At 47.0% G+C, this 26,266-nt stretch overlaps 1 protein-coding gene across 2 annotated transcripts in view; it reads right to left on the bottom strand.

Moving 5' to 3' along the window:
• The window catches only part of LOC142158000 (microtubule-actin cross-linking factor 1, isoforms 6/7-like), a 104,066-nt gene that overhangs the window by 13,199 nt on the left and 64,601 nt on the right, over positions 1 to 26,266 (bottom strand). For both annotated transcript variants that reach the window (XM_075211540.1, XM_075211539.1), the window contains exons 27-34: positions 11,491 to 11,650; positions 7,806 to 8,003; positions 6,903 to 7,028; positions 6,031 to 6,174; positions 4,682 to 4,870; positions 4,277 to 4,388; positions 648 to 817; positions 308 to 470 (exon numbers count right to left, since the gene is read on the bottom strand). In XM_075211540.1, coding sequence (XP_075067641.1) covers positions 308 to 470; positions 648 to 817; positions 4,277 to 4,388; positions 4,682 to 4,870; positions 6,031 to 6,174; positions 6,903 to 7,028; positions 7,806 to 8,003; positions 11,491 to 11,650 — 1,262 coding nt within the window. The remainder of the gene's footprint in view (positions 1 to 307; positions 471 to 647; positions 818 to 4,276; positions 4,389 to 4,681; positions 4,871 to 6,030; positions 6,175 to 6,902; positions 7,029 to 7,805; positions 8,004 to 11,490; positions 11,651 to 26,266) is intronic.

Genomic DNA, 26,266 nt, shown 5'->3' with positions numbered 1-26,266 from the left:
TGTTCTACAGGAATTCCTCAACTATTATGAGAAGTGGTCTGATGTTGTGACACAGACACTTTAAACACATTGCCATTTTGCAATTTGCCCAGCAATGTCGCCGAATATCTGTTGATCTGTCGATCTGACAATATAGTCTGTAAAAATCACACTCAGAAACATGGATCCCCTTACGGTTTTTATATTGTGGTGGTCGCCATATTATCGTTGTCCTTACCAAATGTCCCCCAAGTCACTCACTATCCAGAACTGCTAGCAGCAAGGAATAAGATGTGCCATGGACACACAATGGCTGCTGGTCACTTACTAGAGGACAGGACACTATCCATGAACTCTCTCTGGCTGATACGTCCGTCCTGGTCTCGGTCTATTCCCCGAAACACATCCAGAATACGGGATTTCATCTGGCCGATCCACTGCATGTATCGCTTCCGCCAGACCGCAAAGTCAAAGTGTGCAAATTCCTGCAACTAGAAGACCAGAGATAAGGTTCAATCACAAACCAGGAGCTGGGTCAGCCGTGGTCACATTTATGTGTTTCTGGTAAACATGAATACAGTTGGGAAACTTTCCGACCAGACAGAGGAGTGAAAGGAAGTGACAGTATTTATGGTGAGAGGTTGTCATGTCTAAATCACGGAGCTCACCTCATGCAGCCTTTGTTGGGCATTTTGAAGACGGCACTGCCGGTCCAATGACAGGAACCACAGCTGCTGCCACCGGTTAAGAAGATGGGCCATGTGCGGCGTCTGTGGCGCAAGATCTAGTAGAGGAATCGAGGGACCGATCTGGGGTGATTTCACGGAGTTTTGTCTTTCTGCAACAAGAAACAATAATCAGATTGGTAGTCTTACACCTTGGACAACATCACTGGTACAACAGAGCCAGGACTTGTGATACGTTGTTTGCTTTATATTTTAGGAAAAGAACTTTACTAGAGAACATATGATAAACAGTGTAAGTCTTCTGAGTCTCATTATGATGGAGGAGGTTGGATTGTCTCCTATAAGTGGTCTATCCTCAGTGAGACACAGGAAAATACAGCTCTATATCTATATATCTGGTACAGCTCTATATCTATATATCCTGTACAGTTCTATATCTATATATCGGGTACAGCTCTATATCTATATATCCGGTACAGCTCTATATCTATATATCGGGTACAGCTCTATATCTATATATCTGGTACAGCTCTATATCTATATATCCTGTACAGTTCTATATCTATATATCGGGTACAGCTCTATATCTATATATCCGGTACAGCTCTATATCTATATATCGGGTACAGCTCTATATCTATATATCCGATACAGCTCTATATCTATATATCCAATACAGCTCTATATCTATATATCCGATACAGCTCTATATCTATATATCGGGTACAGCTCTATATCTATATATCCGGTACAGCTCTATATCTATATATCCGGTACAGCTCTATATCTATATATCGGGTACAGCTCTATATCTATATATCCAGTACAGCTCTATATCTATATATCTGGTACAGCTCTATATCTATATATCGGGTACAGCTCTATATCTATATATCCGGTACAGCTCTATATCTATATATCCTGTACAGCTCTATATCTATATATCGGGTACAGCTCTATATCTATATATCCGGTACAACTCTATATCTATATATCGGGTACAGCTCTATATCTATATATCCAGTACAGCTCTATATCTATATATCTGGTACAGCTCTATATCTATATATCCGGTACAGCTCTATATCTATATATTGGGTACAGCTCTATATCTATATATCCAGTACAGCTCTATATCTATATATCTGGTACAGCTCTATATCTATATATCGGGTACAGCTCTATATCTATATATCCGGTACAGCTCTATATCTATATATCCGATACAGCTCTATATCTATATATCCGGTACAGCTCTATATCTATATATCCGATACAGCTCTATAATCTATATATCTGGTACAGCTCTATATCTATATATCGGGTACAGCTCTATATCTATATCTCCGATACAGCTCTATATCTATATATCTGGTACAGCTCTATATCTATATATCCGATACAGCTCTATTTCTATATATCGGGTACAGATCTATATATCCTGTACAGCTCTATATCTATATATCCGTTACAGCTCTATATCCATATATCTGATACAGTTCTATATCTATATATCCGGTACAGCTCTATATCTATATATCCGTTACAGCTCTATAACCTATATATCTGGTACAGTTCTATATCTATATATCCAGTACAGCTCTATATCTATATATCCGATACAGCTGGGGCTTACATGCTGATTAGACGTTGGTGTATTAGTGCTATGTCCCACTGGGAGTACAGTACAATGGGGGCCGTAATGGCCACTATCTGATGTCTTTCACACCTGGGGAATGATCAAGGTCACCTGTATGATACATCACAGATGTAAAGGAATTTTACTAATATCTATAATGTTCCCAGTACATCCGGGTTAAATCAGACGGCTGTTATCAGGGTTTCCATCCATATTTTCACGCAATTTGTGAGAGACAGGGATTAGATCTATTCCAGGAGGACTCAGAGGAAATACCTTTCTGGCAGAGAAGAGACTATTCCTAATACAGGAAATTCCTATTTCCTCTCCTTTGCCCCTCACATTCAATCTCTCACCAAATCCTGCCGCTTCCAGCTTCGCAACATTGCCCACATTCGGCCCTTCCTCTCCCAGGATGCCACCAAATCTCTCGTCCACTCTCTGATTATCTCCCGCTTGGACTACTGCAACCTTCTCCTTATCGGCCTCCCCCTCTCATCTCTCTTCTCTTCGATCTGTACTTAACACCGCAGCTAGGCTTATTTTCCTCTCTTGCCGTTCCAGCTCTGTCTCCCCACTCTACCAAGCCCTTCACTGGCTCCCCTTCCCCTACAGAATCCTTTTCAAGCTCCTCACTCTGACTTACAAGGCCCTCGCCAACTCCACTGCTCCCTACATCTCTATTCACACTCCTTCCCGCTCACTGCGATCGTCCAACGATCGTCGCCTCTCTTCCCCTCTGATTACCTCCTCTCACACACGTATCCAAGACTTCTCCTGCGTCGCTCCCCTCCATTGGAACAAGCTCCCCCGCTCCATCAGAACTTCCCCCAATCTGTCCTCTTTCAAACAAACATTAAACACCCACCATTTTTTAAAAGCCTTCCAGTCTCATGCCTAACCTCCCACCGGTCGGCTACCTCTCTTTCTCATCCCTTCTTCCCTTCTCCCCCTTCCTCGACTCCGTCTCCGTTTCTCTCGTCTCTCCGTCTCATCCATGTGAATGTCTGTCTTCCCCTCCCTTTAGATTGTTCGCTCCTTTGAGCAGGGCTCTCCTACCTTCTGTTTCCATCACTTTTAACTGCGCTCTCCAGCTACTCAGCTCACCTCCTTTCAGTCCCTCTGCCCTCTGTCTCCTCTCGCTTCTCTCCGCTCCCCTCAGTGACTCTCAACCTGTCATATGTGCCCACCCTCTTGGGCCATAGTTACCTGCCTGTACTGACTTTTCCCCTCCCTCTCTTTCTAGCTGAGCTTGAGCCCCCAGATTTATAGTGCTTACTGTTACTTGTACTGTGCTGTTTCACCTTGTACTGTGCCATTGTTTGTTCTTGTACGGTGCTACGGATACTTTGTGGCGCCTTATAAATAAAAATTAATAATAATAATAATAATACAGACAATGACATCAAAGGGCTTGGTAGGCCACAAAGTCAGCAAATTATTGATAGGATTTGAAGGGGTCTCTCACAAACCCTGGGGTCTCTGCATTCAGGAAAGACAAGATTCAGTGATTTCATTAATGGTTATGGGGCTGTCTGCTCATCTGTTGACCTGGGATGTACAGTCCATAACAGAAGCATAAAGAGAGTGATTCCTGTATCGTGCTCCCAAATCTCCAGTTTCAGTTTCTCATTAAACATCCCTCAGTAAGACATTTATTTTAAGGAAGAATACTGAAGAGAATACACGTATGGTGAATGCAGGAAGCAGAGTGTATAAAGGACGGCACAGAAGTCCAACATTATGAGGGCCAGACCGACATGAGATATTAGTGAAAACACACTGTGGGCAACATCAAGGACATATATCGTACAAAAACATTATTGTTCTATACAAAGGACATAATCTGTAGCTGGAGAGAGGTAGACTTGGAGGTCCCAGAAGAAGGAACAGAAGGGGTGGTGAATACATGCAGTAGGAGTGGTAGGATGACTGAAAGGAAACCAGTCGCTCAGGCATGGCGGTCACTCACTGGCGGAGGTCTTCCGCGTGTTTGTCGCTCTTGTTTCTGACACTTTCCGTTTGCAGTTCTTGGTAACTGTCTCCACCTCAGGTTCTTTCCGGCTCAGTTCCTCCATAAACACCTGGATCAGGGATAGTAAAGGTGTCATCTGTTATGTGAATTTGTTTTCCGCCATGATTACAGACAGTCTGAAATGAGACTGAAGCCACTTTGTGACAGACCTGTGTGAAACCCTACAATCTAGGTGTAGAGGTGAAAAGATGTCTATTGCGAACCGTGGGCCTCAATCTTATAAACGAGCGCAGGGGGCGTGGACTAAATGAACGTGGTCTAATTATACAGTCACGTAATGCTTGTGTACACACTGGGCCCTTGGATGTGTTCAGTGAAAGAGTACAACAATAAGGAAGTTACCGAGTGTTGTGATATGATCTCCTCCAGGGCCTCCATCTCTTCTGGGAGAGGCTCCTGATCCCGTAAACTCAGAGCCTCTTCAGCCGCTGTGATCCAGTCCATTAGTCGGGCAACCTCCTCGCGCTCAGTGGCTAATGATTGAATCTGGGTATGAATACGCTCTCCCTGATGGCGAGCCCAGGACATGACCTGCAAACCAGGACTGAAATGTCACTTAAAGACATCACACATTACCTAAAGCACGTTCTCTGTTTTAGAAGGAAACCACCGGTCCAGTGATGTCCCATCTAATAGCTGCACCCACTGTGGTACTGACTAAGTGCGGAAACTGCGCCCCAGCTAATTACTCTGCTGCCAAAATACTGATCAACATTGTACATAGCTGCGCGTAGTGTCCATGGGCTGTACCAATCTTTCCTATAGTACAGACTGCACCGGAGTCACGTAATGCACACGGGTGTCGCACAGTCCTAGAAAAGTATATATATATATATTTATAGATTTTGTATTACCCATTATCGCAGTGATAAAATATCCCTAAGCAAAGCGATTTATCAAAAATAATACCATTGTTATGTAGTTGCCCTGGCAATACTGGTAACTAGCCCCTTCCCCGGACCACCCTCTGTAGACAGACGCATGTGCCAGACTTGGGCTATCAGTTCCACTTATTAAAAAAAATGTTTAGAAATAGGTAAAAATTAATTAAAATAATATTTAAAAACCTTAGACATCAAAAAAATGCGTTAATCAAAGAATTTTCATCACTATACAAGATGGAGAGAACGTAACTTTGTAGCGTACAAGTACCACAGCGATAATTGTTATATACGCCTCCCCATGCTACGGCAAGGGGAAAACATCACCGGTGAAAGCCAGAAAATCATAACACCATGGAGAGCAGTGATCTTGGAAGCGAAATCCCTTTGACAACAATGGTGGGCGTGGCTCGAAGGGGCGACAGACAATGGCATTTTATTTTTAGACAGTCTGCAACAGTATAACCTCCAATGGCTGTAATAAATATTCCTATCCTCTATATAGCCTACACAACCTATATGTACACTATACATCCAACATGTATTCTATATATCCTATATGTATTCTGTATATCCTCTATAATATAGCCTATACATCCTATATGTGTTCTATACATCCTCTATATAGCCTATGCATTCTATATGTAGCCTATGCATTCTATATGTATTATACATTCTCCATATAGCCTATACATTCTATCTATCATATCTCCCACTGATAAATCCCAGAGGGGTATACATGTCAGCTGGCCGTACAGTGGAGGGATACGTGCCCTGCACATTACACTATATTTCGGGTGGCACACTCACCTCCTGGTAACGGGTCTTGCTGATATTCAGCCAGGATTTGATTGTGATAACAGAGTCCGGGTGACAGGCGGAGAGAATCTCCTGCCCCAGAGACACGATGCACTCCAAGGCCAACTGTTGACACTGCAAAGTACTCATCAACTCCTAGAGAGACAGGGGGCGGTTATACCGTCATCACATAGCGCTGGTTCTACCTGCTGTATCTGACACCCTCTTTCATGGTGTATCCGACACCCTCTCACCTGCTGCTGTATCCGACACCCTCTCACCTGCTGCTGTATCCGACACCCTCTCACCTGCTGCTGTATTCGACACCCCCTTACCTAGTGTATCCGACACCCTCTCACCTGCTGTATCTGTCACCCTCTCACCTGCTGCTGTATTCGACACCCCCTTACCTGGTGTATCCGACACCCTCTCACCTGCTGCTGTATTTGACACCCCCTTACCTGGTGTATCCGACACCCTCTCACCTGCTGCTGTATCCGACACCCCCTTTCCTGGTGTATCCGACACCCTCTCACCTGCTGTATCTGTCACCCTCTCACCTGCTGCTGTATTCGACACCCCCTTACCTGGTGTATCCAACACCCTCTCACCTGCTGCTGTATTCGACACCCCCTTACCTGGTGTATCCGACACCCTCTCACCTGCTGCTGTATCCGACACCCCCTTTCCTGGTGTATCCGACACCCCCTTACCTGGTGTAACCGGCACCCTCTCACCTGGTGTATCCGACACCCTCTCACCTGCTGTAGCTGTCACCCCCTCACCTGCTGTATCCAACACCCTCTCACCTGCTGCTGTATCCGACACCCCCTTGTCTGGTGTATGTGAAACCCTCTCACCTGATGTATCTGACACTCCCTCACCTGCTGTTGTATCTGACATTCCTGGAGCGCCTGCTCTTCCTCAGGAATTACTCCATACTTCAGTGTCCGCTCAGACTCACTCAAACCCTCCAGGAACAAGTTGACCAATGAATGAAATTCCTCGGCCTGCAAGTGAAAAACCACAAATAACCCAGGTACATTTTCACCCACAAAGGCTCCAGGAAAACTGCAGATCAGTGACCAGTCTGCCACAAGCATTTCAAGGAGCTCGTCGTAGCTTTGGTCCTTGGAAACCTCCATAATAGAGATATGCACCAAGTGTTCCTGATTTGTGGATCCACATGATAAAGCGTATAATGCAAAGTCCAACCTACACGCAGATTAGTTGTTCTCTTAAAATACTTCACGGTTTAGCATCGATGATGTTTTAATAAACTGCAAGCGTGAGATGACATTGGGGCTTGTTAGCATATTAGTCTAAGGGTCTATGCTCCATCTCAGAGGTGTGAGAATCCTTTTACAGAAAGAAAAAAACTACTCACGGAATCACCCCCCAATAAAAGGCCCCTCTCCACCACTTCATCTGATTTGAAAAATATCATTCAACATGGGTGCAAAAGTAGATGTTCTCACCCCACACGATCCCCTATAACACCAGGTGCGTGGTACGCATCCTCTTGTTCATTACATTATTATATTGTGTACACATAGGGTCATGTGACTTACTACTTGCACTGTAATGTCACAGTTTACGCACTGACACAAACACTGCTGAGTATTCGATGTGCGTTTACTCCTACGTAGGTCTGGTGAGGAAATGCTTCCAAGTATATATGAGGCCCTCGGTGTTTATGCTGTAATGTCTTACACTAGAAAGATTGTCAACTATTCTCAGTAGCTGGATAATGTTGACATTGCCCAATTCTCTAGTCACACACTGACCTGTTGCAGGGAGGCCTCCAGTCTCGCCTGTTTGCTGACAGACAGCGCACATACGACGTCCCAGCGGTGACCCAGCTCCTCCATCTGTCTCTGTAGCCAATGGGAGTCAGAGCCCCCCCCTCCTCGGCTCAGATCCCGGACGGAGTGTTTCAGAGTCTTCATGGAGCTTGCTCGCTTCCCCAACTCCTTCTGGAAGGCCTAAGAGGACACAGGACAGAGGCTGATAGGAGACAGGACAGAGGATGAGAGGACACAGGACAGAGGATAAGAGGACACAGGAAAGAGGATGGGAGGACACAGGACAGAGGATGGGAGGACACAGGACAGAGGATAAGAGGACACAGGACAGAGGATGGGAGGACACAGGACAGAGACTGAGAGGACACAGGACAGAGAATGAGAGGACACAGGACAGAGGCTGAGAGGACACAGGACAGAGGATGAGAGGACACAGGACAGAGGATGGGAGGACACAGGACAGAGGATGAGAGGACACAGGACAGAGGATGGGAGGAGACAGGACAGAGGATGAGAGGACACAGGACAGAGGATAAGAGGACACAGGACAGAGGATGGGAGGACACAGGACAGAGACTGAGAGGACACAGGACAGAGAATGAGAGGACACAGGACAGAGGCTGAGAGGACACAGGACAGAGGATGAGAGGACACAGGACAGAGGATGGGAGGAGACAGGACAGAGACTGGGAGGACACAGGACAGAGGCTGAGAGGACACAGGACAGAGGATGAGAGGACACAGGACAGAGGATGGGAAGAGACAGGACAGAGGATGAGAGGACACAGGACAGAGGATGGGAGGACACAGGACAGAGGATGGGAAGAGACAGGACAGAGGATGAGAGGACACAGGACAGAGGATGGGAGGAGACAGGACAGAGACTGGGAGGACACAGGACAGAGACTGGGAGGACACAGGACAGAGGATAAGAGGACACAGGACAGAGGATGGGAGGACACAGGACAGAGGATGGGAGGACAAAGGACAGAGGATGGGAAGAGACAGGACAGAGGATGAGAGGACACAGGACAGAGGATGGGAGGAGACAGGACAGAGGATGAGAGGACACAGGACAGAGGATGGGAAGAGACAGGACAGAGGATGAGAGGACACAGGACAGAGGATGGGAGGAGACAGGACAGAGACTGGGAGGACACAGGACAGAGACTGGGAGGACACAGGACAGAGGATAAGAGGACACAGGACAGAGGATGGGAGGACACAGGACAGAGGATGGGAGGACAAAGGACAGAGGATGAGAGGACACAGGACAGAGGATAAGAGGACACAGGACAGAGGATGATAGGAGACAGGACAGAGGCTGAGAGGACACAGGACAGAGGCTGAGAGGACACAGGACAGAGGATGGGAGGACACAGGACAGAGGATGGGAGGACACAGGACATAGGCTGAGAGGACACAGGACAGAGGATGGGAGGACAAAGGACAGAGGATGGGAGGACACAGGACATAGGCTGAGAGGACACAGGACAGAGGATGGGAGGACAAAGGACAGAGGATGGGAGGACACAGGACAGAGGATGGGAGGACACAGGACATAGGCTGAGAGGACACAGGACAGAGGATGAGAGGATGGGAGGACACAGGACAGAGGCTGAGAGGACACAGGATGGAGGCTGAGAGGACACAGGACAGAGGATGATAGGAGACAGGACAGAGGATGGGAGGACAAAGGACAGAGGATGGGAGGACACAGGACAGAGGATGGGAGGACAAAGGACAGAGGATGGGAGGACACAGGACATAGGCTGAGAGGACACAGGACAGAGGATGAGAGGATGGGAGGACACAGGACAGAGGCTGAGAGGACACAGGATGGAGGCTGAGAGGACACAGGACAGAGGATGATAGGAGACAGGACAGAGGATGGGAGGACAAAGGACAGAGGATGGGAGGACACAGGACATAGGCTGAGAGGACACAGGACAGAGGATGGGAGGACACAGGACATAGGCTGAGAGGACACAGGACAGAGGCTGAGAGGACACAGGATGGAGGCTGAGAGGACATAGGACAGAGGATGGGAGGACACAGGACAGAGGCTGAGAGGACACAGGACGGAGGCTGGGAGGACACAGGATGGAGGCTGAGAGGACATAGGACAGAGGATGGGAGGACACAGGACGGAGGCTGGGAGGACACAGGACAGAGGTTGAGAGGTCCAAGGGAGACGTTCTGTTCTCCTGCTGGTAATTACACTATACCCTCTATGTAACAGAAAATAAATATTCACTTTTCAGCCTCTCTGACCTGACACAAATGTAGGAAAGTACAATTATTATTATTATTATTATAATTATTAATTTTTATTTATAGGGCGCCACTAGGTATCCGTAGCGCCGTACAGGGACAAACAAAGTTACAATACAAAGGTGAGACAGCACGATACAGTAAACAAAATGCACAGTAACTCCGAGATCTCAAAGCACAGCTAGAGGGGCGGGGGAGGGGAGAGGGGAAGGTCCCGCATACGGCGGAGCCCAAGAGGGCACGGAGGGCAGGGAAACCCCTAGAGTGGAGAGCAGGGAGCAAGAGGGAACGGGGAGGAGGAGGGCAAAGTAGCTGGAGAGCAGAGTTAAAAGTGGTAAAGACAGGAGGAGAGATGACCCTGCTCAAAGGAGCGTACAATCTAAGGGGTGGGGTATACAGACAGAGAGACACGAAGGAGGATAAGGGAAGGGGAGTGAAGGGGAAGAGGCAGAAGATCAGGTAGGGAGTTAAGTGGGAGACTGGAAGGCTTTAAGAAAAAGGTGGGTTTTTAGAGCCCGTTTGAAACTGGACAGATTAGGGGAAGTTCTGATGGAGCGAGGGAGCTGGTTCCAGTGGAGGGGGGCAGCGCGGGCGAAGTCTTGGATACGCGCATGGGAGGAGGTGATCAGGGGGGAAGAGAGGCGACGGTCATTGGCAGATCGGAGAGGGCGGGAAGGAGCATGAATAGAGAGGAGGTTAGAGATGTAGGGTGCAGTGGAGTTGGCGAGGGCCTTGTATGTAAGAGTGAGGAGCTTGAAGAGGGTTCTGTAGGGGAAGGGGAGCCAGTGAAGGAATAGGTAGAGGGGGGAGACAGACGCGGAGCGGCGAGAAAGGTAGATAAGCCTAGCGGCTGCGTTAAGAACAGATCGAAGGGGAGCGAGATGAGAGTGGGGGAGGCCAGTAAGGAGGAGGTTGCAGTAGTCCAAGCGGGAGATGATCAGAGAGTGAATAAGACACTTGGTGGCATCTTGGGAGAGGAAGGGCCGGATGCGAGTGATGTTACGCAGCTGGAAGCAGCAGGATTTCGCAAGAGAGAGAATGTGGGGGCCGAAGGAGAGAATTGATACATTATATATTATAATATCCGGGATGATATTCCACATACGATGCCTTATTATTACTATGTATATCTATATATTCTATACTCCATGCATTGTAGTTATAAGAAAGCTCCAGTAATGGACTATATATACAGAGACAGAACTGCTGTTACTGTGGATCATCCCTAAAGATTTGTCTTTCTATAGTGCAGACCCTTTATGTACCAGTGCTGAACACAGGACTTTCCTGTCCAACTGAGCTGACAATTACATTTACCATGTCCCTGGGAGTGGAGGCAGCATGTGACATATTGTAACTAGTGTGTAACACTGCAGTCACACTGTATACTCACCTTGTGTTTGTCTAACAGATCAGTGACCAGATCTCTGTCGCCCCCTAGTGGTATCTCCTCAGAGAGCTGAGGCTCCACTCTGTACAGCCAATCCATGAGCGCCTGGAGGGCATCTGTGAACTTCCCGGAGAACAGGAGCGATTCTTCCAGCTTCTGCTGCCTGGATGAGATGGTGACAGTCAGCGCGGCAGGTTCCCATCTATCTATCTATCATCATCATCATTTATTTATTTATATATGTAGCGCCACTAATTCCGCAGCGCTGTACAGAGAACTCATTCACATCAGTCCCTGCCCCATTGGAGCTTACAGTCTAAATTCCCTAACATACACATACAGACAGACAGACTAGGGTCAATTTTGATAACAGCCAATTAACCTACTAGTATGTTTTTGGATCTATCTAACTCTCTCTCATATCTATCTATGCCATATCTATCTATCTCATATCTATCTATCTTACTCATATCTATCTATCCCATATCTATCTATCTATCTATCTATCTCGTATCTATCTATCTATCTATCTATCTATCTATCTATCTATCTATCTATCTATCTATCCCATATCTTTCTTTCTATCTATCTATCTATCTATCTCTCTCATATCTATCTATCTATCTTACTCATATCTATCTATCTCATATCTATCTATCTATCTATCTATCTCATATCTATCTATCCCATATCTATCTATCTGTCTATCCCATATCTATCTATCTATCCCATATCTATCTATCTATCTATCTATCTATCTATCTATCTATCTATCTATCTATCTATCTCATACCTATCTATCTATCTATCTATCTATCTATCTATCTATCTATCTCATATCTATCTATGCCATATCTATCTATCTATCTATCTATCTATCTCATATCTATCTATGCCATATCTATCTATCTATCTATCTATCTATCTATCTATCTATCTATCTATCTATCTATCTATCTCATACCTATCTATCTATCTATCTATCTATCTATCTATCTATCTATCTATCTATCTATCTATCTCATACCTATCTGTCTATCTGTATCTCTATCTCATACCTATCTGTTTATCTGTATCTCTATCTATCTATCTATCTATCTATCTATCTATCCACATTTATCTATGTATAGTAATAATGCCCCCCCCCCACGCACGTACCATACACTAGGTACACCTGAATGTTTTGCACTCTATACACATTTAGTATTGTGCATACATCTGCAGTCACTTACGACGGCAGGGAAAAGGCGCAGACAAGTGTAGACTACGTACAGTAAGGATATGTTCATGTAATTGCAGTAGATGGAGATGTAGATACGCCTGGCAGGTTGCGTATCTCTTGCGGCTGCAATAGTGATGAGGAGGATGGGCAGCATTATCCACAGCTTCTGATTGGCTGTTTGACATATTGACCCTTGCAGCTGATAATCATTAGCATTGTGGCCATAGTATATGAAGCCGTCTATTCACAATACTTAACTGACATTTCAATTTGAAATTTAAAGGGGAAACAATAGGTTTAGTCACTCCAATTTAATTTACTTTGTATTTATATTTTGTATTTGTGTTTCTATATAATTACATTTTATACTGAAAATGCAAATTTCACATTTATTAATAGTACTATCCAGACATTATTCTTTCCTGTGCGTCTGACACATCATCACATTATTATATTGTGTACAAATAGGGTAATGTGACCTTTACTACTAACACTGTCAGCTGTATTTCTACGCTATCCCTGTATACACACGCCTGGCACATATGAGGATGTGTCATCTCCCTGTATACACACGTCTGGCACATATGATGATGTGTCATCTCCCTGTATACACACGTCTGGCACATATGATGATGTGTCATCTCCCTGTATACACATGTCTGGCGCATATGATGATGTGTCATCTCCCTGTATACACACGTCTGGCACATATGATGAGGGTGTCATCTCCCTGTATACACACGCCTGGCACATATGATGATGTGTCATCTCCCTGTATACACACGTCTGGCACATATGATGATGTGTCATCTCCCTGTGTACACACGCCTGGCACATTTGATGATGTGTCATCTCCCTGTATACACACGTCTGGCACATATGATGATGTGTCATCTCCCTGTGTACACACGCCTGGCACATATGATGAGGGTGTCATCTCCCTGTATACACACGTCTGGCGCATATGATGATGTGTCATCTCCCTGTATACACACGTCTGGCACATATGATGATGTGTCATCTCCCTGTATACACACGCCTGGCACATATGATGATGTGTCATCTCCCTGTGTACACACGCCTGGCACATATGATGAGGGTGTCATCTCCCTGTATACACACGTCTGGCACATATGATGATGTGTCATCTCCCTGTGTACACACGCCTGGCACATATGATGAGGGTGTCATCTCCCTGTATACACACGTCTGGCACATATGATGATGTGTCATCTCCCTGTATACACACGCCTGGCACATATGATGATGTGTCATCTCCCTGTATACACACGCCTGGCACATATGATGAGGGTGTCATCTCCCTGTATACACACGTCTGGCACATATGATGATGTGTCATCTCCCTGTGTACACACGCCTGGCACATATGATGAGGGTGTCATCTCCCTGTATACACACGCCTGGCACATATGATGATGTGTCATCTCCCTGTATACACACGCCTGGCACATATGATGATGTGTCATCTCCCTGTATACACACGCCTGGCACATATGATGATGTGTCATCTCCCTGTATACACACGCCTGGCACATATAATGATGTGTCATCTCCCTGTATACACACGTCTGGCACATATGATGATGTGTCATCTCCCTGTATACACACGCCTGGCACATATGATGATGTGTCATCTCCCTGTATACACACGTCTGGCACATATGATGATGTGTCATCTCCCTGTGTACACACGCCTGGCACATATGATGATGTGTCATCTCCCTGTATACACACGTCTGGCACATATGATGATGTGTCATCTCCCTGTGTACACACGCCTGGCACATATGATGAGGGTGTCATCTCCCTGTATACACACGCCTGGCACATATGATGATGTGTCATCTCCCTGTATACACACGCCTGGCACATATAATGATGTGTCATCTCCCTGTATACACACGTCTGGCACATATGATGATGTGTCATCTCCCTGTATACACACGCCTGGCACATATGATGATGTGTCATCTCCCTGTATGCACACGCCTGGCACATATGATGATGTGTCATCTCCCTGTATACACACGCCTGGCACATATGATGATGTGTCATCTCCCTGTGTACACACGCCTGGCACATATGATGATGTGTCATCTCCCTGTATGCACACGCCTGGCACATATGATGATGTGTCATCTCCCTGTATACACACGCCTGGCACATATGATGAGGGTGTCATCTCCCTGTATACACACGTCTGGCACATATGATGATGTGTCATCTCCCTGTGTACACACGCCTGGCACATATGATGAGGGTGTCATCTCCCTGTATACACACGCCTGGCACATATGATGATGTGTCATCTCCCTGTATACACACGCCTGGCACATATAATGATGTGTCATCTCCCTGTATACACACGTCTGGCACATATGATGATGTGTCATCTCCCTGTATACACACGCCTGGCACATATGATGATGTGTCATCTCCCTGTATGCACACGCCTGGCACATATGATGATGTGTCATCTCCCTGTATACACACGCCTGGCACATATGATGATGTGTCATCTCCCTGTGTACACACGCCTGGCACATATGATGATGTGTCATCTCCCTGTATACACACGCTTGGCACATATGATGAGGGTGTCATCTCCCTGTATACACACGTCTGGCGATATGATGATGTGTCATCTCCCTGTATACACACGCCTGGCACATATGATGATGTGTCATCTCCCTGTATACACACGTCTGGCACATATGATGATGTGTCATCTCCCTGTATACACACGTATGGTGCATACGAGGATGGTGTCATCTCCCTGTATACACACGTATGGTGCATACGAGGATGGTGTCATCTCCCTGTATACACACGCCTGGCACATATGATGATGTGTCATCTCCCTGTATACACACGCCTGGCACATATGATGATGTGTCATCTCCCTGTATACACACGCCTGGCACATATGATGATGTGTCATCTCCCTGTATACACACGCCTGGCACATATGAAGATGTGTCATCTCCCTGTATACACACGCCTGGCACATATGATGATGTGTCATCTCCCTGTATACACACGTCTAGCACATATGATGATGTGTCATCTCCCTGTATACACACGTCTGGCACATATGATGATGTGTCATCTCCCTGTATACACACGTCTGGCACATATGATGATGGTGTCATCTCCCTGTATACACACGTCTGGCGCATACGAGGATGGTGTCAGCTCCCTGTATACACACGTCTGGTGCATACGAGGATGGTGTCATCTCCCTGTATACACACGCTTGGCACATATGATGATGTGTCATCTCCCTGTATACACACGCCTGGCACATATGATGAGGGTGTCATCTCCCTGTATACACACGCCTGGCACATATGATGATGTGTCATCTCCCTGTATACACACGCCTGGCACATATGATGAGGGTGTCATCTCCCTGTATACACACGCCTGGCACATATGATGATGTGTCATCTCCCTGTATACACACGTCTGGCGCATATGATGATGTGTCATCTCCCTGTATACACACGCCTGGCGCATATGATGATGTGTCATCTCCCTGTATACACACGCCTGGCACATATGATGATGTGTCATCTCCCTGTATACACACGTCTGGCGATATGATGATGTGTCATCTCCCTGTATACACACGCCTGGCGCATATGAGGATGTGTCATCTCCCTGTATACACACGCCTGGCACATATGATGATGTGTCATCTCCCTGTATACACACGTCTGGCACATATGATGATGTGTCATCTCCCTGTATACACACGCCTGGCACATATGATGATGTGTCATCTCCCTGTATACACACGTCTGGCACATATGATGATGTGTCATCTCCCTGTATACACACGCCTGGCACATATGATGATGTGTCATCTCCCTGTATACACACGTCTGGCACATATGATGATGTGTCATCTCCCTGTATACACACACCTGGCGCATATGAGGATGTGTCATCTCCCTGTGTACACACGTCTGGCACATATGATGAGGGTGTCATCTCCCTGTATACACACGTCTGGCGATATGATGATGTGTCATCTCCCTGTATACACACGCCTGGCGCATATGATGATGTGTCATCTCCCTGTATACACACGCCTGGCACATATGATGATGTGTCATCTCCCTGTATACACACGTCTGGCACATATGATGATGTGTCATCTCCCTGTATACACACGTATGGTGCATACGAGGATGGTGTCATCTCCCTGTATACACACGTATGGTGCATACGAGGATGGTGTCATCTCCCTGTATACACACGCCTGGCACATATGATGATGTGTCATCTCCCTGTATACACACGCCTGGCACATATGATGATGTGTCATCTCCCTATATACACACGCCTGGCACATATGATGATGTGTCATCTCCCTGTATACACACGTCTAGCACATATGATGATGTGTCATCTCCCTGTATACACACGCCTGGCACATATGATGAGGGTATCATCTCCCTGTATACACACGCCTGGCGCATATGATGATGTGTCATCTCCCTGTATACACACGCCTGGCACATATGATGATGTGTCATCTCCCTGTATACACACGTCTGGCGCATATGATGAGGGTGTCATCTCCCTGTATACACACACCTGGCGCATATGAGGATGTGTCATCTCCCTGTATACACACGTATGGTGCATACGAGGATGGTGTCATCTCCCTGTATACACACGCCTGGCACATATGATGATGTGTCATCTCCCTGTATACACACGCCTGGCACATATGATGATGTGTCATCTCCCTGTATACACACGCCTGGCACATATGATGATGTGTCATCTCCCTGTATACACACGCCTGGCACATATGATGATGTGTCATCTCCCTGTATACACACGTCTAGCACATATGATGATGTGTCATCTCCCTGTATACACACGTCTGGCACATATGATGATGTGTCATCTCCCTGTATACACACGTCTGGCACATATGATGATGGTGTCATCTCCCTGTATACACACGTCTGGTGCATACGAGGATGGTGTCAGCTCCCTGTATACACACGTCTGGTGCATACGAGGATGGTGTCATCTCCCTGTATACACACGCCTGGCACATATGATGATGTGTCATCTCCCTGTATACACACGCCTGGCACATATGATGATGTGTCATCTCCCTGTATACACACGCCTGGCACATATGATGAGGGTGTCATCTCCCTGTATACACACGCCTGGCACATATGATGAGGGTGTCATCTCCCTGTATACACACGCCTGGCACATATGATGAGGGTGTCATCTCCCTGTATACACACGCCTGGCACATATGATGAGGGTGTCATCTCCCTGTATACACACGCCTGGCACATATGATGATGTGTCATCTCCCTGTATACACACATCTGGCACATATGATGATGTGTCATCTCCCTGTATACACACGTCTGGCGCATATGATGATGTGTCATCTCCCTGTATACACACGCCTGGCACATATGATGATGTGTCATCTCCCTGTATACACACATCTGGTGCATACGAGGATGGTGTCATCTCCCTGTATACACACGCCTGGCACATATGATGATGTGTCATCTCCCTGTATACACACGCCTGGCACATATGATGATGTGTCATCTCCCTGTATACACACGCCTGGCACATATGATGAGGGTGTCATCTCCCTGTATACACACGCCTGGCACATATGATGATGTGTCATCTCCCTGTATACACACGCCTGGCACATATGATGAGGGTGTCATCTCCCTGTATACACACGCCTGGCACATATGATGAGGGTGTCATCTCCCTGTATACACACGCCTGGCACATATGATGAGGGTGTCATCTCCCTGTATACACACGCCTGGCACATATGATGATGTGTCATCTCCCTGTATACACACATCTGGCACATATGATGATGTGTCATCTCCCTGTATACACACGTCTGGCGCATATGATGATGTGTCATCTCCCTGTATACACACGCCTGGCACATATGATGATGTGTCATCTCCCTGTATACACACGTCTGGTGCATACGAGGATGGTGTCATCTCCCTGTATACACACGTCTGGCGCATATGATGATGTGTCATCTCCCTGTATACACACGTCTGGTGCATACGAGGATGGTGTCATCTCCCTGTATACACACGTCTGGCACATATGATGATGTGTCATCTCCCTGTATACACACGCCTGGCACATATGATGATGTGTCATCTCCCTGTATACACACGCCTGGCACATATGATGAGGGTGTCATCTCCCTGTATACACACGCCTGGCACATATGATGATGTGTCATCTCCCTGTATACACACGCCTGGCACATATGATGATGTGTCATCTCCCTGTATACACACGTCTGGCACATATGATGATGTGTCATCTCCCTGTATACACACGTCTGGCACATATGATGAGGGTGTCATCTCCCTGTATACACACGCCTGGCACATATGATGAGGGTGTCATCTCCCTGTATACACACGTCTGGCACATATGATGAGGGTGTCATCTCCCTGTATACACACGCCTGGCACATATGATGATGTGTCATCTCCCTGTATACACACGCCTGGCGCATATGAGGATGTGTCATCTCCCTGTATACACACGTCTGGCACATATGATGATGTGTCATCTCCCTGTATACACACGCCTGGCACATATGATGAGGGTGTCATCTCCCTGTATACACACGCCTGGCGCATATGAGGATGTGTCATCTCCCTGTATACACACGTCTGGCACATATGATGATGTGTCATCTCCCTGTATACACACGCCTGGCACATATGATGAGGGTGTCATCTCCCTGTATACACACGCCTGGCACATATGATGATGTGTCATCTCCCTGTATACACACGTCTGGTGCATACGAGGATGGTGTCATCTCCCTGTATACACACGCCTGGCACATATGAGGATGTGTCATCTCCCTGTATACACACGCCTGGCACATATGATGATGTGTGATCTCCCTGTATACACACGCCTGGCACATATGATGATGTGTCATCTCCCTGTATACACACGCCTGGCACATATGAGGATGTGTCATCTCCCTGTATACACACGCCTGGCACATATGAGGATGGTGTCATCTCCCTGTATACACACGTCTGGCACATATGATGATGTGTCATCTCCCTGTATACACACGCCTGGCACATATGATGATGTGTCATCTCCCTGTATACACACGCCTGGCACATATGATGATGTGTCATCTCCCTGTATACACACGTCTGGTGCATATGATGATGTGTCATCTCCCTGTATACACACGCCTGGCACATACGAGGATGGTGTCATCTCCCTGTATACACACGTCTGGCACATATGATGATGTGTGATCTCCCTGTATACACACGCCTGGCACATATGATGATGTGTGATCTCCCTGTATACACACGTCTGGTGCATATGATGATGTGTCATCTCCCTGTATACACACGCCTGGCACATATGATGATGTGTCATCTCCCTGTATACACACGTCTGGCGCATATGATGATGTGTCATCTCCCTGTATACACACATCTGGCACATATGATGATGTGTCATCTCCCTGTATACACACGTCTGGCGCATATGATGATGTGTCATCTCCCTGTATACACACGCCTGGCACATATGATGATGTGTCATCTCCCTGTATACACACGTCTGGTGCATACGAGGATGGTGTCATCTCCCTGTATACACACGTCTGGCGCATATGATGATGTGTCATCTCGCTGTATACACACGTCTGGTGCATACGAGGATGGTGTCATCTCCCTGTATACACACGTCTGGCACATATGATGATGTGTCATCTCCCTGTATACACACGCCTGGCACATATGATGATGTGTCATCTCCCTGTATACACACGCCTGGCACATATGATGAGGGTGTCATCTCCCTGTATACACACGCCTGGCACATATGATGAGGGTGTCATCTCCCTGTATACACACGCCTGGCACATATGATGATGTGTCATCTCCCTGTATACACACGTCTGGCACATATGATGATGTGTCATCTCCCTGTATACACACGCCTGGCACATATGATGAGGGTGTCATCTCCCTGTATACACACGCCTGGCACATATGATGAGGGTGTCATCTCCCTGTATACACACGTCTGGCACATATGATGAGGGTGTCATCTCCCTGTATACACACGCCTGGCACATATGATGATGTGTCATCTCCCTGTATACATACGCCTGGCGCATATGAGGATGTGTCATCTCCCTGTATACACACGTCTGGCACATATGATGATGTGTCATCTCCCTGTATACACACGCCTGGCACATATGATGAGGGTGTCATCTCCCTGTATACACACGCCTGGCGCATATGAGGATGTGTCATCTCCCTGTATACACACGTCTGGCACATATGATGATGTGTCATCTCCCTGTATACACACGCCTGGCACATATGATGAGGGTGTCATCTCCCTGTATACACACGCCTGGCACATATGATGATGTGTCATCTCCCTGTATACACACGTCTGGTGCATATGATGATGTGTGATCTCCCTGTATACACACGCCTGGCACATATGATGATGTGTGATCTCCCTGTATACACACGCCTGGCACATATGATGATGTGTCATCTCCCTGTATACACACGCCTGGCACATATGAGGATGTGTCATCTCCCTGTATACACACGCCTGGCACATATGATGATGTGTCATCTCCCTGTATACACACGTCTGGTGCATATGATGATGTGTGATCTCCCTGTATACACACGCCTGGCACATATGATGATGTGTCATCTCCCTGTATACACACGCCTGGCACATATGATGATGTGTCATCTCCCTGTATACACACGCCTGGCACATATGAGGATGGTGTCATCTCCCTGTATACACACGTCTGGCACATATGATGATGTGTCATCTCCCTGTATACACACGTCTGGCGCATATGATGATGTGTGATCTCCCTGTATACACACGTCTGGCACATATGATGATGTGTCATCTCCCTGTATACACACGTCTGGCACATATGATGATGTGTCATCTCCCTGTATACACACACCTGGCACATATGATGATGTGTCATCTCCCTGTATACACACGTCTGGCGCATATGATGATGTGTGATCTCCCTGTATGCACACGCCTGGCACATATGATGATGTGTCATCTCCCTGTATACACACGTCTGGCGCATATGATGATGTGTGATCTCCCTGTATGCACACGCCTGGCACATATGATGATGTGTCATCTCCCTGTATACACACGTCTGGCGCATATGATGATGTGTGATCTCCCTGTATACACACGTCTGGCACATATGATGATGTGTCATCTCCCTGTATACACACACCTGGCACATATGATGATGTGTCATCTCCCTGTATACACACGTCTGGCGCATATGATGATGTGTGATCTCCCTGTATACACACGTCTGGCACATATGATGATGTGTCATCTCCCTGTATACACACACCTGGCACATATGATGAGGGTGTCATCTCCCTGTATACACACATCTGGCACATATGATGATGTGTCATCTCCCTGTATACACACGCCTGGCACATATGATGATGTGTGATCTCCCTGTATACACACGCCTGGCACATATGATGATGTGTCATCTCCCTGTATACACACACCTGGCACATATGATGAGGGTGTCATCTCCCTGTATACACACGCCTGGCACATATGATGATGTGTGATCTCCCTGTATACACACGCCTGGCACATATGATGATGTGTGATCTCCCTGTATACACACGTCTGGCACATATGATGATGTGTCATCTCCCTGTATACACACGTCTGGTGCATATGATGATGTGTCATCTCCCTGTATACACACGCCTGGCACATATGAGGATGTGTCATCTCCCTGTATACACACGCCTGGCACATACGAGGATGGTGTCATCTCCCTGTATACACACGTCTGGCACATATGAGGATGTGTCATCTCCCTGTATACACACGCCTGGCACATATGATGATGTGTCATCTCCCTGTATACACACGTCTGGCACATATGATGATGTGTCATCTCCCTGTATACACACGTCTGGCACATATGATGATGTGTCATCTCCCTGTGTACACACGCCTGGTGCATATGATGAGGGTGTCATCTCCCTGTATACACACGCCTGGCACATATGATGATGTGTCATCTCCCTGTATACACACGTCTGGTGCATATGATGATGTGTCATCTCCCTGTATACACACGTCTGGCACATATGATGATGTGTCATCTCCCTGTATACACACGCCTGGCACATACGAGGATGGTGTCATCTCCCTGTATACACACGCCTGGCACATATGAGGATGTGTCATCTCCCTGTGTACACACGCCTGGTGCATATGATGAGGGTGTCATCTCCCTGTATACACACGCCTGGCACATACGAGGATGGTGTCATCTCCCTGTATACACACGCCTGGCACATATGAGGATGTGTCATCTCCCTGTATACACACGCCTGGCACATATGATGATGTGTCATCTCCCTGTATACACACGCCTGGCACATATGATGATGTGTCATCTCCCTGTATACACACGCCTGGCGCATATGATGATGTGTCATCTCCCTGTATACACACGTCTGGCGCATATGATGATGTGTCATCTCCCTGTATACACACGCCTGGCGCATATGATGATGTGTCATCTCCCTGTATACACACGCCTGGCACATATGATGATGTGTCATCTCCCTGTATACACACGCCTGGCACATATGATGATGTGTCATCTCCCTGTATACACACGTCTGGCACATATGATGATGTGTGATCTCCCTGTATACACACGTCTGGCACATATGATGATGTGTCATCTCCCTGTATACACACGTCTGGTGCATATGATGATGTGTCATCTCCCTGTATACACACGCCTGGCACATATGAGGATGTGTCATCTCCCTGTATACACACGCCTGGCACATACGAGGATGGTGTCATCTCCCTGTATACACACGCCTGGTGCATATGATGAGGGTGTCATCTCCCTGTATACACACGCCTGGCACATACGAGGATGGTGTCATCTCCCTGTATACACACGCCTGGCACATATGAGGATGTGTCATCTCCCTGTATACACACGCCTGGCACATATGATGATGTGTCATCTCCCTGTATACACACGCCTGGCACATATGATGATGTGTCATCTCCCTGTATACACACGCCTGGCACATATGATGATGTGTCATCTCCCTGTATACACACGCCTGGCACATATGAGGATGTGTCATCTCCCTGTATACACACGCCTGGCACATATGATGATGTGTCATCTCCCTGTATACACACGCCTGGCACATATGATGATGTGTCATCTCCCTGTGTACACACGCCTGGCACATATGATGATGTGTCATCTCCCTGTATACACATGCCTGGCACATATGATGAGGATGTCATCTCCCTGTATACACACGTCTGGCACATATGAGGATGTGTCATCTCCCTGTATACACACACCTGGCACATATGATGATGTGTCATCTCCCTGTATACACACGCCTGGCACATATGATGATGTGTCATCTCCCTGTATACACACGCCTGGCACATATGATGATGTGTCATCTCCCTGTGTACACACGCCTGGTGCATATGATGAGGGTGTCATCTCCCTGTATACACACGCCTGGCACATACGAGGATGGTGTCATCTCCCTGTATACACACGCCTGGCACATATGATGATGTGTCATCTCCCTGTATACACACGCCTGGCACATATGAGGATGTGTCATCTCCCTGTATACACACGCCTGGCACATATGATGATGTGTCATCTCCCTGTATACACACGCCTGGCACATATGAGGATGTGTCATCTCCCTGTGTACACACGCCTGGTGCATATGATGAGGGTGTCATCTCCCTGTATACACACGCCTGGCACATATGATGATGTGTCATCTCCCTGTATACACACGTCTGGCACATATGATGATGTGTCATCTCCCTGTATACACACGCCTGGCGCATATGAGGATGTGTCATCTCCCTGTATACACACGCCTGGCACATATGATGATGTGTCATCTCCCTGTATACACACGCCTGGCACATATGATGATGTGTCATCTCCCTGTATACACACGTCTGGCACATATGATGATGTGTCATCTCCCTGTGTACACACGCCTGGCACATATGATGAGGGTGTCATCTCCCTGTATACACACGTCTGGCGCATATGATGATGTGTCATCTCCCTGTATGCACACGCCTGGCACATATGATGATGTGTCATCTCCCTGTATACACACGCCTGGCGCATATGATGAGGGTGTCATCTCCCTGTATACACACGTCTGGCACATATGATGATGTGTCATCTCCCTGTATACACACGCCTGGCACATATGATGAGGGTGTCATCTCCCTGTATACACACGTCTGGCACATATGATGATGTGTCATCTCCCTGTGTACACACGCCTGGCACATATGATGAGGGTGTCATCTCCCTGTATACACACGCCTGGCACATATGATGATGTGTCATCTCCCTGTATACACACGCCTGGCACATATAATGATGTGTCATCTCCCTGTATACACACGTCTGGCACATATGATGATGTGTCATCTCCCTGTATACACACGCCTGGCACATATGATGATGTGTCATCTCCCTGTATGCACACGCCTGGCACATATGATGATGTGTCATCTCCCTGTATACACACGCCTGGCACATATGATGATGTGTCATCTCCCTGTATACACACGCCTGGCACATATGATGATGTGTCATCTCCCTGTATACACACGCCTGGTGCATATGAGGATGTGTCATCTCCCTGTGTACACACGCCTGGCACATATGATGATGTGTCATCTCCCTGTATACACACGCTTGGCACATATGATGAGGGTGTCATCTCCCTGTATACACACGTCTGGCGATATGATGATGTGTCATCTCCCTGTATACACACGCCTGGCGCATATGATGATGTGTCATCTCCCTGTATACACACGCCTGGCACATATGATGATGTGTCATCTCCCTGTATACACACGTATGGTGCATACGAGGATGGTGTCATCTCCCTGTATACACACGCCTGGCACATATGATGATGTGTCATCTCCCTGTATACACACGCCTGGCACATATGATGATGTGTCATCTCCCTGTATACACACGCCTGGCACATATGATGATGTGTCATCTCCCTGTATACACACGCCTGGCACATATGAAGATGTGTCATCTCCCTGTATACACACGCCTGGCACATATGATGATGTGTCATCTCCCTGTATACACACGTCTAGCACATATGATGATGTGTCATCTCCCTGTATACACACGCCTGGCACATATGATGATGTGTCATCTCCCTGTATACACACGTCTGGCACATATGATGATGTGTCATCTCCCTGTATACACACATCTGGCACATATGATGATGGTGTCATCTCCCTGTATACACACGCCTGGCACATATGATGATGTGTCATCTCCCTGTATACACACATCTGGCACATATGAGG

This window comes from Mixophyes fleayi, chromosome 5, assembly GCF_038048845.1.
Source record: "Mixophyes fleayi isolate aMixFle1 chromosome 5, aMixFle1.hap1, whole genome shotgun sequence".
Taxonomy (NCBI): Eukaryota; Metazoa; Chordata; class Amphibia; order Anura; family Limnodynastidae; genus Mixophyes; species Mixophyes fleayi.
Note: the sequence above shows the minus strand (reverse complement) of the source record. Positions and strands in the feature narration are given on the sequence as shown.